The sequence below is a fragment of the Armigeres subalbatus genome, chromosome 1, assembly GCF_024139115.2.
Source record: "Armigeres subalbatus isolate Guangzhou_Male chromosome 1, GZ_Asu_2, whole genome shotgun sequence".
Taxonomy (NCBI): domain Eukaryota; kingdom Metazoa; phylum Arthropoda; class Insecta; order Diptera; family Culicidae; genus Armigeres; species Armigeres subalbatus.
The window spans coordinates 8,073,605-8,092,013 of NC_085139.1; the positions used below are offsets into that span (position 1 = coordinate 8,073,605).

Here is an 18,409-nt window from a genome sequence, read left to right on the forward strand (position 1 = left end):
AATTTTTACTTTCTTATTAATTTACTAACCCGCATAAAGCAGAACAAAATTTCGATGATCGACCGATCGTTTTGCTTACTGAAGAAAACACGACCGGACTCGACACAAATTTTTACTTTCGCACAAAGCAGAACGCGTATTGATGATATTTCGCGTATGCGATGTAGAGAAATTTTGTCCCAAAATTGTTGGCGATTATTTTGATTTTCCAACTTCTCCTTTTGTTGAACAGATTATTTTTACTGTCAAGAATCAATCCAAACAGTAATTCGTACGAATACCTAGTGACATGTGTTAGTATTCCAATAAGATTCTTTTTTTTTTTAATTTTGTACCTTCCGAATTGGAATTCGCCCTAATCACAAACAGCTCTGCGCATACCATGCACTTTCTACAAAGAGCTACTAATACAGCGCAGCCGTATTTTTGTGCCGTGACTCTTGTCTTTCACTGCATTAACACCCGCTCGGATATGCCTACGTGCGGGGTGCTGGCGGAAAAGGCGACTGAATGGTTCGACTGCGGTGTGGTTTCCAAAATACGCTACACTACCACCAGCGCAGCTTGAAGGGACGGGCCACGGGCCGACATCAGGCACTGGCAACACTGCTGAAGGTCGTTTCTATTGAGCACTCGATTACGATCAAAGAAATTCACAGAGCTGAATGGAATGTGGTTTTATGCTCGTCTCGTTATCGATTGGCGAATCTTTCTTCGCAACGTGAACCATTGGCACCGAGAGAAAACAGCAGCTCGCGTAAGCGAGAAATTGCTGCGAATCTCACAATGACAAAGAACTGTCGAGAAATAAATAATTCCCAATTTCATGCTTTCTACCAATGGTGCTTTTCAATTTACTTCGACCCGTCATTCGATTAACAATACACGGGCTGCTGTTTTCAATCTCCGTACCGTATCCATCGTGTCGCGGTGTTGGTTCGATCGAAGTGACAGCTCCACCAAAACCAGTGCCTCACTGATACCGAGAGAGCCCATCGAATTGATTGAGGATAGACAGATGGAATGTTCGCTGTGTTTCACCAATACGAATTTGCGGACGGCGAGCAGCAGTGGAATCGGTCTTCCCATCTCGTTGCACAAAGTGGACGGGAAACAGGCGAAGACAACACTGCCATTTCGTCGTCTCATGGTTGTAAAATTTCCACCGTTTCGAAAGGGAAAAAAAAACTCCTACCTTTCTTCCATTATCTGTCTTGGATTAAGACCTACAGGTCGATGCTGCGGTCCTTCCCAGTATTAGGTACAGTGAAACGAAATAATTGCAGCGGGTGGGACGGACTTGAGCACCGACCAGGTGGAGAGTTGCAAAATTTGCTGGAATCGCCGAGCCAAAGCCTAGGAGCGCACAACCAACGAACGAACGAACAGTTTGAACAATTAGAGCTAGCAGTGCGCGTAGCGCATTCAGAGAAGTTACTGGAACTGTGCGGTCGAAGCAGTGCAGCAGATGGATAATGTTGGCAATAGCGCAGTGCCCTAGTTCGATGCTTTGATGAACAAACGAATAATGATTATTGCATTTTCTAGTCAACGCGAGATAGAATAAAGGATCGTGCGGGTAATCTGTGGCAAACTTGAGCGCCATTTGGCTGTCTTGTTGTCTTAATTAGAATAATAATGAACTATTTATGTTTTTTGCAAACAGATTATTTATAACCAACCTAAGCTTCATAGAATTACGATTTATTCAGAATGACTTCCAGCCCCGTCAGCTATCTAAAAACAGAACATAGAGAAATCTAGGGACTCAGTAATGTTCAATGTCAGTAGGATACATACTTCTTCATACAAGTTCACCTTGCTTTAATTTAGTATTCTTAAAAGCACTACCACAATGTATAATCGAAGGCAAACTATGTCTGCTACACTATAATCAGGAAGCCGGGAATCTGTACCGCAATTCCGCCAAATCGTAGATCGGCTCGAGGATCATATTCACCCTCTCTGGATTACCAAATTCAAAGCTTTCGCTCACAAGTCAAACTGAAAACCCATGCGAGGAGCATCTCCGGGTGTTTTAAGGAAGGCAATATAAGGTGAGATCTCCTTTGGATTCAAACTCTGGGTAAGACCTTTAGATTTCAGATTTTTTATGCCGATGTTGCCAAGTATAATGATCGTATCGTTTTGAATTTCGAAAAGCATTCAGCAACAGAGTTGATGCATGTGATGATTCAGCCGGAAATTTCCATAACGATTGAGTCATTCAATGAATTTGTAATTCCTAATAACCGTGAGATCGTTTATGTCGTAAAAAATGGTGTTTAGATTAATAATAATGCTCTCACAAATACGATGACTTTCCAAAATCTAGTGGACTAGGTGTGAGATAAACAAAAAAAAGTATTCAGCGTTGGTTCCAGACTAACTGAATCTAACATGTCATAAGACGATCAATGTTTTAAATTGATTTCGAGCACTTGATTGAAACAACTTTACAGATACGCATTTTGACCACAACAGTAAGGCCGTCTTCAGTGTCTTGTACTTGACTCGATTTAACAAAATCTTACTGAAATTCTTGACATAATTTTATACGACAAGCCAAAGTTTCAAAAATATTGATCACCATGATTGGTCCTGGTCAATGTTAGTCACCAGATTGTGTATTATAACTTTCGAATTCAAGTATTTCTTAGAATCTCGAAAATATTTGTGTGATGAAGACTGTTGCGGCTGCGAATGATATCATCTGTAAACAACTGTCTACACTGGTGATATCCAACAAGTATTTGGAAAATTGACCGGGAAGGAGGTCTCCAGTAACCTTTCGAGCAAAGGCGTAGGATTGCCAATCCGGAGATGGCGAGTTCGATTATCGGTCCGGTCTAGAATGTGTTCGGGTTGGAAACATTCTCGACTCCCTGGGCAAAATGTATCCATAGTATCTATGGGCATAGTGTACTTGCCACAAAAGATACATACTCATGCAATGGCGGGCATAGAAAAGCTTTCAATTAATAACTAAGAAAATGCTAATAGAATTCTTCTTCTTCTTATTGGCATTACATCCCTAAACTGGGACAGAGCCGCCTCGCAGCTTAGTGTTCATTAAGCACTTCCACAGTTATTAACTGCGAGGTTTCTTAGCCAAGTTACCATTTTGCATTCGTATATCATGAGGCTAACACGATGATACCTAATGCCCAGGGAAGTCGAGGCAATTTCCAATCCGAAAATTGCCTAGACCGGCACCGGGAATCGAACCCAGCCACCCTCAGCATGGTCTTGCTTTGTAGCCGCGCGTCTTTCCGCACGGCTAAGGAGGGCCCCTTAATGCTAATAGAATACTAAGTTGAAAAGCTAGGCCAAGTTCCAGTAGGAATGTAGAACCATGTAGAAGAAGAAGAAGAAGGGCAGTAAAGTGCAAGTTACCGAAGGTTTAGGTTATAGCAAGTGGGCTGCACCACACTTCCAAGTGTGAATCCATGGATGAATACGCAGAACTAAAGTGCGCCAGCTGTGGCGATAAGCCCGAAAGTAGTTTTCGTAGCGGCCTCAAGCGATAGGAATTTATCGGAATCCGGATGAAGGCCTCTACCCAACCTTTAACAGTGATGCATACGAACGACGATCCCCGCTTTTGTTGAATGAGTTCCTTTCAATGACAAGCTTCCCGCCAGACATTCGCTGCAAATTCGCCGGTGCAGAATTCTTCTCATTCAGTGCGTCCTCTGCTCAACCAACTGGTTCCCTCCACACTTAACTCATTGCAGCAAAAAGCAGAGCTCATCCAGTGCTTGTTTGATCAGCTGCGCAGCTGTCGTACAAAGGACGACCGAATCAAAACAGCCTCAATGTTGGTCATGGACTTTCTCAGCAAGTATATTGGGTCTGGAGTCAATCTAGTGTAGTGCGGCTCGATCGGTTCGACTCCGGGGTCCTGAGAACGGATTGTGCCCATCGCTGTGTCGCAATATGCCAACTAGCGTCGAGCTTTAAGCTGACCAACATTGCAAGCCATAAGAGTTGAGGCCCAGAAAAGTGTTGGCCCGATCACCATTGTGCCGGTATACTGTCCCAAGCGAATTTTCGGGATGGCTCGGTAGTAGGATTGCAGAATGATAAAACCGACACCACTTTAAATCTCTGATTTCAGGTGATCATCTAACAGAAGGTTGATACACTTTGAATGAACTTTCGATTTCTTGTATTTCTAGCCATTTTGTAACTGGCTGAGACGCGTAATAGTCGAAATAAACCAAAAATAGCATTGATCACCATTGACGAGATGAGTTATCTAAAATTTTGGTTTCGGTGTATAAGCTTATCCGACAATAGTTTGCTGATTTTCAATGTGTAATCTATCTCTGAACCATTGTACTTGTCATAAGACGGGTTTGTACAACTCCGTTTATATCCACTACTTTATTGTACCTTTGACAGATACGCATTTCGACCTATCTATAACTAAAAGGCTGTAATTAAACATTTTCAATTATGTGGAAATTGTTTTGATGTTTGATTCCATCCCGACTTGGTGTGTTGCGAGTCGATATTCACCCTCACAGAGTGTCGATCTTACCCGCATCTCAGCCAGTTCAGCTTCAAAATAGACTATTCGTATTTTCACCTGAAATCAAATTCTATCGAAAAATATTGTCGTGAGACCTCATGGACTGATGCTGATGGACTGATGGAATTATGCTTGTATGAAATTTCCGGAAAATTGCTTCATAAATTGGGGAGCTTTATAGTAGCTTAAGGTGTCGGTTTTACCAACTTTTCCCCTACTAAGTGTCTACTCATCTGTAAAATTAAATTTCTTGATTTTTCCAGGTTTTTCAAGATGCTTTACATGATTTTCCAGGTAAAATAAAGGTGCCATAATATAGGAGAACTGTTTCGATCTCCATCTCACTGAACATATCTAGACCAACATTTGAAAAGGGCGTAACAGCCAAAATTTATTCTTTCTGATTCTTCGTCTACATATATAGCTATTAGGGTGGTTCAAAAAATCAATTTTGCTCCACAGTGCTCATCTGATTCTTTATCATGTTCTGAGTGTCCTCTGAAAATTTGAGCTCATTTGGATTCAAACTGATTTAGCACAAGCGATTTCAAGTTTGCATGCAAATTAGTATGGGGAAATTTATTTTATCATTATACTGTTGATGACGCTTCCTCATTAAGCGCAGGTTAAAAGAAAACCTACATAGCTAAAAGGAATACTCAACATCTTTCACTCAGTGAAAACCGCATCTTAATTGATCGTTCCAATAATTAGTAATCGAATTTAATCTATACCATGGTTTTCTGGAGCTAATTGCATAACTCCTCAACAGGCAACATTGCTGCTCGTGGCGCGAAAGATAGCACACACAAATTCAGGCTACTATGTTGCACTGCACATTTCAGTGATGCCCTCAAAGAAGTTTAACGATCATGACTAAAGATTCGCAACCTGTATTAAAATCGATTACTAATTACTGGGGCGATCAATCAACATGCGGTTTTCGTTGGGTGAAAGCTATTGAGTATTCCTTTTAGCTATGTAGGTTTTCTTTTACCTGCGCATAATGCGGAAGCGTCATTTACAGTACACTGAAAAATAATTTTCCCATACTAATTTGCATGCAAACTTGAAATCGCTTGTGCTAAATCAGTTTTAATCCAAATGAGCTCAAATTTTCAGAGGACACTCAGAACATGATAAAGAATCAGATTAGCACTGTGGAGCAAAATCGATTTTTTGAACCACCCTAATAGCTATATATGTAGAGGAGGAATCAGAAGGAATAAATTTTGGCTGTTACGCCCTTTTCAAATGTTGGTCTAGATATATTCATCTCATCGCGAAACAAAGAAATACAGCACCAACTTTTTTTTTCAACATGCGTGCTCAATGCTGAAAAAAATCACGAAAATAAGAAACGAATCTTTCCATTGCGTTGTTTTTTATGAGAAGAATATCGAAGCCATGAGATGAATTCCAGAAGCAGTTCACCTAGATTTTTGCAGCAAAATAATCAAAATATTTCGAAAAACGTGTTTCAAAAACAAAAATATTGGTGTCTTTACAGGTCACAATTTTTTTTCTTTTAAATTACTTTACAAATTCTTAAGAAAATACCTCCGGGAATTCCTTCGTGATCAGAAACGGCTTCTACCACTCCAGAAACTATTTGACATTACCCCAGCCTTTGAAAATTAATTAAATTAAGTGAACTTTAAGAATTGCTCGGAATTTCCGTCAGGAATTCCTTTGGAGCTTCGTCTGGATGCATGTCATTCAAAAATTCCTTTAGTAACTTCTTCGAAAATTGCTTTGAAAAATCCCACGGAAATACCTTCGTAAAATACTTGAGATTTTTCAACTATTTAAACATTCTTCGCAGGGTTCGGATTTTTCACTCACTCACGCGACAACAGATCTCTCCACCATCCATTTTATCCGGATAAATTACAGTGCGATAAACTCCACCACAAACAACGGTGCGAAAAATTGTTATCTTTCTTTCCATGATTCGCGAAAATCATATGCTGCTAACTCTGCGTCTCCAAACTGATTGAATCTGACGATGCGCCTCGATAAGCAGAAGGTTCAATACAGCAGTTTTTTTCCATCGCTTTCAATCAATTCATGTTGTAGCGTAGTTATAGTGGGCGCTCTAAACATGTTTGAATTGTTTTGGATTCGAATCCCATTGCGGTCCTAATTTTTTGAAAATATGCTTGTAAAATTTATCTGCAGAGACGAGGAAAAAATTTTGAAGTACAATTAAATTAGGGGGCATCCATAATTTACGCAGCGCTCAGAGGGGGGGAGGGGTGCTGCCTTTGACCGAAGTGTGACAATTCATACATTTTTTTCAAAGATTCATACAAAAAGTATGACACAGAGAGGGGGGATTGAAATGGCCAATTTTCGCGTTACGTGATTATTGGATCTGTACTTATCCGGCGAGCCGGCGCTCACGAATTTATCACCCGCCATTCTATCCGGATAAATATGTTGTGTGAGAATACTTCCTCACAGGGGAACATGAAAAATCACACTCCGCTTAATGGATTAATCGCAGGTTTTGATTCATATGAGTGAGAATTCCAAAACCTGAATCTTCGAGAATTCCTTAAGGTGATTATACAATCAGGCCATGTGGTGAATTTCAAATTCACCACACGGGTTTCTACTCCTATTATTAAAAGTTCAAATCTAGCGTAATAATGTTCGTACAATGATGAAATTAAAGTCGATTGATCAGCATGAGTAAGCAAACGATCTACGGATGTTTCATCGCCATGGACGTTGTGGTTCTCTCAATTCATGCTCTTGAAAAATCACTAGAAAAAGCACGTGGTTTCCAAGATGGCCGATTTGTGGCTTTGTTGTATAACCACCTTTTTCAAAAAATTCATTTTTTTGGGAATTCCTTCGGATTTTCATTCGGTAATTTCTTTGAAGATACTTTGAAAAACTTCTTATAAATTATTCAAAAAAAAAAGTTTGGGAATTTGTTTGGGAATTCCTTCAGAATTTCTCACGAAAATTCCTACAGAAAATTATTTGGGGATTCTTTTTAGACATTATTCCGGATGTTCCTACGAGTTTTTAGATATTCCTTCGTTAATTCCTTTACGAATTTTTATGGGAAATTTAATAAATTCCTACAAAAATTTCTTCGGAAATTCAAATTATTGCTGGAATTCCTGAAGGAGATTGTTCCAGGCATTTCTTTGTAACTTCTCCGGAAATTCTTAGAGAATTTCTTTTAGCAACTCTTCCAAAAAAAATCTTTAAACCTTCGGAAATTCCTTTAAAATTTTCAATGAAATTGTTTTCAAAGTTCCTTCGAGAATCTACTTAGAAATTAATTTTAGAATCCTTTTGAGGAATCCTTTAAAACTTCCTTCAAGAATACCATTTGAAGATTCTTCTAGGAATTGCTTTATCCATGCAAAAATTCATTTAGCAAAAATCCTTCACAATTTACTTTTTTTTCTCAAAAATATTCTATCAGGTTCTCCTTCGGGAATTTCTCAAAGAATCCATTCGGTAGTTCCTCCTGAAATTCTTTCAGGAAGTCTTTCGGGGATTCATCTTGGTTATTCCTCCAGGAATAATTTAGAAACTAATAATACATTATAATTCAAACACACTAATTTTTTTTCGCCTAGATCTCAGCATTTTTTGCTTATTTCCCGAGGTAGGCACTTTGAAGCTGTGCATGAATACGAACGTGAAAACGTTTGCTCCCGTCAAAAGTGCTGCATAAATTGAAAGCACGAAAAAATAAGCTAAAATGAGGATCTTGAAATGAACCGGATTTATTTTGAAGTTAGCAGCTGGACGAAGTTTGCTTTACATTAGCCCCGCCCAAGGACCCAGTTCTGGAGAATTTTACGCAACAGATGCTCGTCGAACTGGATAAAACTACTACCAACCGCCGTCTATTACAGGAATGAAGAGTTATGGAGGTACCATAGTGGAATTCCGCGATGTAAACTGGTAAATAGTCCGGTGTACCCAGCACTTTCCAATGAAGCCAAATCAAAGCGAACGCCCTGATGCCCACTACAACAGTGAACGTCCTGTACAAGTCTTCAACAACTCTCCCGGGAAAGTAAAGTCGACAGCTACTATGCAAGTAAGATCCATCTAATTTTTCTTTTAGAATGATTTTTTACATAGCGAAATGTGATTTACATGAATTTAAAAAAAAATATTTTGATATTCATTGTGCTTATATGACATTGTTCATTGAGACAGAGTGTAACTAATATAATTGATGCTCATGTTGACGGGCTTGATTGTTAAGAAAGCTTGGATTTCGAGGAAAAAAGCGGCTTTAAAAGCGGTAACAAAGAGCAATAATCCATATTTAAAATATTCTACCGTTCGAACGATGTCGAGAACTTTTTTATCTATCCAATCAGAAAACCCCAACAAAAACTTATTGTAGTGCTGTATGAGGTTTCAAAAGAACAACCATATCCGCTATAATGTTTCTGGTGGTTTAGCATCGATTTGATTTTAAATATTCAGTTCATTCTACCTGTTCTGCATATTGTAAAATTGCATATATCAAATTGTTCAAAATCATAATATTCATCATTTTCATATCAGTCGTTTTATTTATTATATTTAAACTACAAAATTATATTCCAAATATTAAAATAATATTTTCGATAAGAGTTACCTGCACTATTACGAATAAGGACACCCGTTATGATGATGACGAGATGTAAGTAATCAAAATTGAAATTCTTCTTCTTCTCAAGCTTCTCAATTTGGAAACAGGAACAAATATGAGTATCAAATGAACTGCGGTTGCCAGTAAAAGTGGTACAATTACAGTTGTACTCACTAAAATTAGCTAATTAAAAAAAATGAAAATGATAAATTCAGGTGTTTGCAACAGAATTTTACACTATTCTGATTTTCATAATGGTTCACTACCGTTTAGAATAATATTAAAAATTTATACATGTACCACTTTTACCGGCACCGATTTTCGGTTTCTGTTGCGTTTTGTTCCCATTAATAGTGGGCAGTATTACATATGCATTTTGTTGCAATAAACTTGAAATGTGTGAAAAAACTTTCTCACTAAAGAGGCACAGCACTAATTACATGTTGGTATGGTTGAGTTGCATTGTCAATTTGAATTTATTAGTTGAAGTTTTCTGGAAAATGCGTCTCCTGTAACTCAATGTGACATGTACCACTTTTGCTGGCACCGTTCTTAACCGTTCTAAAAATAAACGCAAATAATGTTATGTAATTTGATTGGAAGGGGCTTAAAGTTACGACTAAGTACTTTTCCTCACAGCTGTAATAAATGTCTCATGCTCCAAACAAACCATCCCATGTACAGCGTATTTTTTGTTAGTTTTTGGGTTACACTGTTGAAGGAGATGCTTCCTTTTCGTTTACGAGACCATCTTCACCTCTCCTTGGAACTTTTAATAGAATTGAAGGCAGCATGTAAAATTGACTGTGCTGTTGGATGACACCACATGCAGAATAAGACTTGAGTCAGGATGGTTGTTAACATACATACATATTATTTCAATATTGGGGTTCCAAAAACAATTTTGAAATTAATTTTCATTTAATTTATTATTATACACTAGTCGGCCCGGCAGACATATTAGCCATGTACTGTGAAAGTGATCTAAACCAACAACTTTCATGGAAAAAGAAGTGATCTTCATTCATTGAAGCTGTTGGTTTCAGGCACTGTTAGAATTATTGTCATATCAAAAAAGTTGCATAGATGTTAAATTCAATAAGGTTTATCCGCCATCTCATCACATAGTAATTTCACTATAGCTCGGTAGGCACTTAGGCACATGCGGCTCAGTATCCATTTGGAGCTTCAATAGATATGAACTGAGAAGGGTTCGGCATGGTTAATTTTTTTTTTGTTGAAACAACTTGAACCTGACCACCGTAACAATGTTTTCCTGGATTTCCGAAATTAAATCATATCATTCTTCTAGACCTGTAATCACTGTAATGTAGTTTTTTGCTTACATTGAAAAACATTTTGAATCATGTTTCTGTGATTTCATTTAAACTTGGCGTGTCCTTCATTTTAGTTCTATTTTTAACATTTTCGTGCATTTAACCGAATGGTTCCACATGCGCACAAAGATCCTGCAGATCACCGTTATCATCGTTACCTATCACCATACCTAGTTTCAGAATCGGACGAGGAATTAATTCTCGCTTAACTTTTTAAGGGGACCTAGGTGACATTTTTTTCATGAATTAATTTGAATACTGCAATCAATAGCTTTCATGTTGTTCTGTTGATTGCGCTATTTAAATTGATTCATGAAAGGAGTGTTACTTGGGTCCTTGGATAAGCGAGAATTAAAGTTTCTTCTGCGTAGTTTTTCGTCAGTTCTCTTCGACTAGTGTACCGCCGAAGTATCAATGCAATTTTCTGGTCGATGGAGAATGTTTCGTAGTTTGTGGTGAAAACCATCTTTGAATCATTCCTCTTTTCTCTTGAATGAACCTGCGAGATAAAGGAAAATCGGCTTTCTTGATGATTTTTTCTTCCGTTCCTTCATTTTCACTACTCATTCACTATCCGCGAAAATTTGTGGTAAGCAATTTTAATAAATTGTGTTCTGACGGGAAAAATTAAAAAACGCTTCCAAGCACGGAAAATGTGGAGATGTTGTAAGTAAAAATTTGGTATAATTTTCAGCATTCGATTGATTAGTTAACTATGTAGAGTGGATTTTTGATACTACGAGAATTCATATATTCCTATGTTTATTTTCATCGTTATGTTATTTGTCCATATAGCTATATTTCATTTGTCTCTTTTAAATGTATAAAAAGTATGTTTGTTCATTTGAATTTTTTTATGATAATCTATTTTTTTATACATCTGCTCATGTTATTATGTGTGATACTGCTCTCCGTTTTTTTATTTCATCTTTTCAGAAATCAAGAAGACTTTTTTTCGATTCTTGAGCCAGAATGAAGCATATTCCCCGAATTAAACCAGGAACTATTGGTTTTCCATCTCTGACGACAGCATAAATCTAAAACTAGCTGTTGTTGAAGAAAGGTCATCCAGGACAAACGAATTGAAACTTGGTGAGAGAATTCCATTATATATTTTTACCAAATTATATTGCAACTATATGATTATAAACTTAAAAAAAAAGCCATCAGGGCACCCGATTGAAGCGATTTGGATAGGAAGAGTGGAATCGCCAACTTCCTATTGTTAACATCTCGTGGATAAAGGGCGGGCTCTTCTCCCCATCTATTGGGTCAATCTGGGAAACGAGGGCTAGATTATATTATTGTATGTAAGAACTTTCTTCTGGAAGGAGATTCTCTATTCATCCCGTGGATTCGCATAAGTGTATCTGCTTATGGAACCACCCCACCCATTTTTGGCCCTTCATACAGGAGTTTGATGAAATACAAACAATAGTATAATCATGATCAAATCGTTTGTCAGATATGGCCAGTGCTATCGGCAGGTGCCTTGCTACAATAGATGGTAGTATCATCATCATCATCATCATTTCCCGAGGTGGGCACCTCGCAAACATGATTTTTGCCGAGATCTCAGTAAAAGTTACGTCGGTTGCTGAGATACGGTAAATATTTTGCTGAGAATAAGTAATAAACGAAATTTTCTGTCGAAGTTCAGTTTCAAAATTTACTGAGCTACAACGGTGCCCGATTTTGTCGAGCTCGAAAAACAAAAGTTAGTGTGTATTTAGTCATTCCTTAGGAAAATCCTCCGGTAAATTCCTTTGAAAATTGATCCAGAAGTATTTTGTATATTTTGCCTTTCTCGTATACTAAGTATACGTAAAGGCTATATGATCACTCCAAAACCAAATATTTGATAGAAGTCTTGGAGACCCATAGTGTTATATACCAACAGACTCAGCTCGACAAATTGATGTCATATGTGCATATTAGGGTGGCTCAAATTAGTATGGGAAAAACTTTGTTCAATGTTTTTGATGGGCCGCTGTAAGAGCCCACATAAGAGGGCGGCCCATCAAAAAATTTGAAAAAGTGTTTTTTGAGACACCCTAGTGCATATGTGCACAAAATTACGTAGACACACTTTTTGGAACTTAGCATTGCCAGAACTACTCGTAACAAGTACCATCCGACGAGGAATCCTGTTGTTTGCTATTAAAGATTGGACTATGGGATCAGAAGTTATGGCCAAAATACTATTTGTTATGCCCAAAAACGCTAAAATATACTCATCTATATTTTTTGCATGAGAAAGGCACTAGGGTTTTTTTTCAATATGTACCTGAAAAATTATTAAGAGAATTCTCAAAAAAAAATTACAAAGCAATTCCTAAGTGATTTCCAGAATAAATTCACAGATCTCTGCAGGAATTGCTTTTAGAATGTTTCAGGCATTCTATTGAAGATGGCAAAATGTCCCATAGATCCATAAATATTCAATACATTTTTAATTGTATGATTTGATTGGAACATTTATTCAAAATTATGGATAATTTTTATCTTTTGAGTGAGTTTCACTCATGATGTATTGATCACCGGGCTTACTATATATCGAGATAAGTGTATGGATTAGTGTTCAAAGTAAGGGATGCCTTCGTAAATTTCCTAGGAATTCTTGCGGAAGCATCTTCAGTGATTATTATAATACGCGTAATTTTGGTGAACATAATTAAATTGAAGTATAAATATTTAGTTAGGTTAGTCCGTGCACCAGCTCAGCTCCGTTGACGGAGGCCGATAACAACTGAAATTCGGGACCGAAAGTGGGACTGGATCGGCTACACCTCTCGTATGGGTGGAAACGAAATCTGTGAACAAGCACATAGCAACTGGAATTTAGTCACTTTAATAAAGTGAACAAAACAAAACTGGAACCTAGCATCGCAGTACAGTCGACTTGGAATAAAGAACATCGGTTCGGCGGCCTGCCTGGAAATTCTTATTGTATGTTATACCACGTTATACATTCATCTGACAGAGTATTGTCTATATGAGTAAATCTTACTAATCAATTCATATCCTATCAATGATGATGCCTAGGAAAGGTCGAAGTGGAATTCAGCGTACACACATCGTTGAAAAATGCCACCATTGCATAGATCGGTTCAAGTGAGCTGTACCGCCATACTCGTTCCGGTGCGTAAAGACTGAACTAACGCAAAGTTTCTGGAGAGTCCAGAAATCCGGTCAATAATTTTGCAGTGAAGGTTATTTGTGCGACTCGACGTTGGTTTTCCAAGGTGTCAATCCCTCTCAGTCTACAACGATTTGCGTATGAACAGATTCACCTAATTTCGCCAAGGTAAGCGTCGCAAGAACGAACTTCTTTGGAAATTTTCAGTTTTGTTGTAATTTGTTATTTTATTCATTCAGTTTTACGTGATCCTGTAGGTACAGACATTATTTTCAGGGTTTGTTGATCCAATATAGCTAACCATCAAGCTACCCCCACCGGACACTGCAAAAATACATGTTGCGACCAGTAGAGCGACCGAGTGGGTCTTAAAACTCATTTGCAATTTTGGAATTGAATCAAAGCGTAAGTTGGCCTTATTAAAGAATACATAAATAAAAGATGAGATGATCAACTCGATGAAATTTGTTGCCCTCTGGGAGTAAAATCCATGCTAAGATGTGGTGGTGTAATTTTTATAGAATATTTTGAACCAGAAGCACTAAGAACTAATATCTGTAATATCCTCAACGTTTATTTTGTCACAATTTTTTTAAACTGGGAATATGTATGAGAATTACCATTTCGTAGGGTGATAAGTTAAATAGTAACGTAAGAGTAATGTGCTCGAGCATCTCTTCAAATAGTAGAGAAATACTATCGGATACAACAACTGCAGATGATTTCAGCTGGTTTATAAACGGATATCATCAGAACGAAAGAGTGAAGGAACATCGATACTCTAAAAACTTCCTGATGGATTTTTTTTTGATAAACATCTTCACAAAAATAAACATAAACAAAAATCAGAAATAAATATCGTAAGAAAGAGCTCAAAGAGTTTCACTAATTATTACTGATGAGCTTTCCAGAAACACCTAGCAAAACCAGAAACGACTTTGAAAAAAAGAAATATGTGAAAAATAATAAAGTATTGAAAGAAAATATAACGGTAATAAAAACATTCCTCTTGTAGAGGAATAAAAATACTTGCATAGTAACTCACGAAAGAATGTCAAAATAAATAATCATTGTAAACAAGTAAAGAAATCGCCTTGGAACCGTCAATAATAGATAATATTTTGTTGATGGTGAAAATGTATCTTCTTATTTTTTTGACGTAGGATTGCGTCCTTCGGGAAGATAGGGTGGTCATTCTGCAGATTCAAGTCTGAGACCGTCACGAAAGTGGTCAGGAAGTATGGGCTAATAACTCAGCAGTCTTTCAACTGATTTTAAAGATTTTGGTGTTTATTAAATATGTTTGAAACAACGTTGGCTGCGCATCATTCAAAAGTGGACAGACAGATTTTTTTAATTTAATTAAAAAAAATTCTGTTGGGTAGAGTTCATTATTATTGGTTTACGAAAATTCATATATTGCTATTCCATAGAAATCTTTTCCTTTTCCGGTTCAGTTAATAAACTACCGCAGCTGTCACTTTACGCTTTTATTTTCTGTTGTTTTCCATGGTTTACTATGTTAACAACATCAAATATAAGGTTTTTGTTTCAGTGTTTCAAACATTTTCAGGCATGCGGAAGAACTTTAATTACGGAATCCGCAAAATGGAAAAATTTCAAGAGATCCGCAATACCCAACGGGATTGATTCCATGCAAAAATTGTTAGATTTTTTACAGGAAATAATTTTGAATTTTCCCGTGGCAGTTTCTTAGGATTTCTACAGGAAAAGGAACTCTTTCAAATTTCAGTAGAATGTCTTAATTTTTTTAAAGTTCCACTCAATTTTTTCTTGATTTTCCACGGAAATTGTTAGAATTTACTGGATAGATTTTTTCAAGTACCACGGTCAATTTTCAAGTACGGTAAATTTATTTGCGAATGCGACTATAAATAGGGGAAGCAAATATTAGGTGCTTCAAAGTAGATCTCTCCAGACGTTTCAGTCCATCATTTTGAATCCTTTGCGAACTGCACAATTTTGTGAGAGATGAACGTATTCAAACTTCAAAACAATGTGTAGGCATTAATAAAGCAAATTGATTTACAAAATAAATCATTCCGCTTTATATTTCCTGTTATTTTTAAGTAAATAAACAATTTCATTCGTTTCAATCTTCCACAATTAGAAATTGACGTTGTTGTTCTGCAAATAGAATACAACAAAAAATCCTTGTGACGGGCCATAAAAGTAATGGAATGTATGTTGTTTTCTTGGAAGTGTCGAGACCGTTGGGACCAACTCGTCAAAACAAGAGGAGTGTCAATTCTGTCCGGGATGTCCCTATCTCCGTTCTATCTCATGTATTATATAAAACATTCAAAGCTTGATCTTGATTTATGATGATAAACCCCGATATGTTTCAATATCTCAAGCCGTAAAACCAGGATTGTTATCAATGAAAATGAGCTGCAAATATTTTTGTTTTTACCTCTGATACCGATTCCTCGTCCGATTCCGAAGAGTCCGACACACGGGGCTGAAACTCGGAAAAGGTCGTCTCTGTATCGGACTTGGCCGGGGACGAGTGCTGGCTGTTGGTTTGTCTTCCTCCTGCTCCACCACCACCCCCACCGGCACTAGTCGCCGCTGCCGTTCCGGAGGAGCTGGAGTTCTGGTTACTTCCTGTCGAAGCCGAAGCTGCTGCTACTGTGGACATTGCTGCCGACTTTGCATTATTTGCCACTTCACGATTATTGTTGGAATTTGCACTTCCGGTCGTTACTTCGACTTCCGGTTGCTGAACACGACACGAATTATTCTGCTGTTGTTTCGGATTTTTCCCTTTGGGAGCAGCAGTTCCACTACCCACTGAAACTCCGTTGCCACCACTATTACCACTACTGCGGTTGCTTCCACCAACACTAGCACAACTATTACCACTACCACTACCGTTGGATGACGAAGTAGGCTGCTGCTGCTTTGGCAGGGCCTGCTTCGATTTCGATTGATTCACCAGCGACGAAGATTTCTTCACACTGCTGCTACTGCTACTTCCTCTACTAGATTTGTCCCGGTTCTTTAATCCGGATTGTTCCGCATTCTGCATCTTGTCCGGCACCGGTTCCGAACGCCGGACACATTCAACTCGCGTTTGACGCACTTTTCGATCCGCTTGGGGCTCACTTTAGCCCGGAAATTGCTCGCAAAAAAACGCACTTCTAGCTGAACACCGTCGCAGTCCGTCGCAGTTGTTCGTTTGCTGCTGGTCGACGATTTTTCGCCATATTCGATTTTCCACTGACTGACACGAAAGGGTGAGCGAGACGGTATGTAGCGCTATCTCGCTCTCACCATTCGTCACATCCGGAAATCGGAAATCGAGGGGTGGAACAAATTTGACAGTTCAGTTGATATAAAAACAGTGGGAAAATTGTAATTTTGGAAGTCAAAAAATATCAATTCAGTAGAAAACCGACATGGGCGACTAGCGAAGTTGGATTTTTCTCATAATCCATATACGTTATACCCTGGGTAGTGCGATCAGAACCAATTTGGTTGGCAAACTGAAATCAAAATTTTCTATTGTGCCGGAACCAAACATTGAAGATTGTGGTTATGTTCGTTTTAGATCTTATATTGTCGGCGTAGCAGCAACTTAGAATTCGGAAGTCGGGACTTCCGAGCCGAACTTTCTTCCGAAGTTCTACCAGTCAAACTAATTGATGCGTTGTTTAGCGCATCTTTAGGCGAATTCAGCGCACTACTTCCGAAGTTACGAAAGTTGACTGTATCTGGAGAAAAATCCAACTTCGGTATAAAAATCGGTCTAACTTTTTTTCCGGATAGACAATATTGAAAAGCATCGTTATTATTTTTTGGGAAAAAAATAAAAATAACTTTAGTTTGAGTTTTGTATTCTTTGTAACAAATATTTTCACATTATATTTCAAGTAGAAAATTAGTAGGGATGGAACTAAAAAGCACTCGTTACGAAATTTCACGAGATTCAGCAGCTGATTGCAGCAAGATTGTATGTAAACCATCGTAAAGTCTAGAAGAGTCTCGCGCATTTGTGCGCCCTCAAGCACAAAGAAAAAATTGAAGACCGGGAAATGTTTGACAGCCAAGTAGCTGCAAAATAATTTTGCTTATGGAAGTGATTTCAAAATATTCCTCTACTAGCTTGAGAGCAGAAAAGCGGCTCTATCCGCAGTACCCAGGTTAAACCTAATTTCGGAAGTGGTGCGCTCTATAGCGCATCACCGAATGAAAACAGCGCACCACTTCTGAAGTTAGGTTTAGCGTGCGGATTGTGAGAAAAATCCAACTTCGCTAGTCACCCATTTCAGTTTTCTACTGAATTGAAAATATTCTACGTTGAATTCAAGACAGGACCCGGCGGTTTCAAATAGCCGGTCCATCTAATCGACGTCGAAATTGTCGTTCGACACGGTAACCTGAAACAACTCAGTGGCTTGGTCGTTTAATAGATAACTTTACAAGGGTTACCTGCTCCTGGTCTCAAACTCAAACCAATGTGTGACGAGACTTGATTCTTCGGATTAGCTTTAGGAATTGCACCTAACATGCGCCGTGGATTCACATCGATTGGCGGCAGATAATCTGTGGTACTTGGGAGCAAGGGTTGTTCCTTCGTGTTGTCTTCCTTTGCAACATGAGGCACCACTGTCGTCTCGTTGGCGATGAAGGCAGAGTTAACTGTCAGCTGGGTACCACCATTCTGCTCTTCAATTCCATGCTTGTTCATTAGCTCCTCAGCACCATGCAATGTTCCCCCTACAGCTCCTTCCGAGATGTGGTCTTGTACC

General features: G+C 38.2%; 1 protein-coding gene across 4 annotated transcripts in view; it reads right to left on the reverse strand.

Annotated features, from left to right (window-relative positions):
• The window catches only part of LOC134220753 (ankyrin repeat and KH domain-containing protein mask-like), a 130,037-nt gene extending 113,182 nt beyond the window's left edge, over positions 1 to 16,855 (reverse strand). For 2 of the 4 annotated variants that reach the window (XM_062699867.1, XM_062699860.1), the window contains exon 1: positions 16,069 to 16,855. In XM_062699867.1, the coding sequence (XP_062555851.1) occupies positions 16,069 to 16,686 (618 nt within the window). In that variant the 5' untranslated portion in view covers positions 16,687 to 16,855. The remainder of the gene's footprint in view (positions 1 to 16,068) is intronic. The other 2 variants (XM_062699877.1, XM_062699874.1) reach the window with 1 other exon arrangement.
• Between the last annotated feature and the right edge of the window lie 1,554 nt (positions 16,856 to 18,409).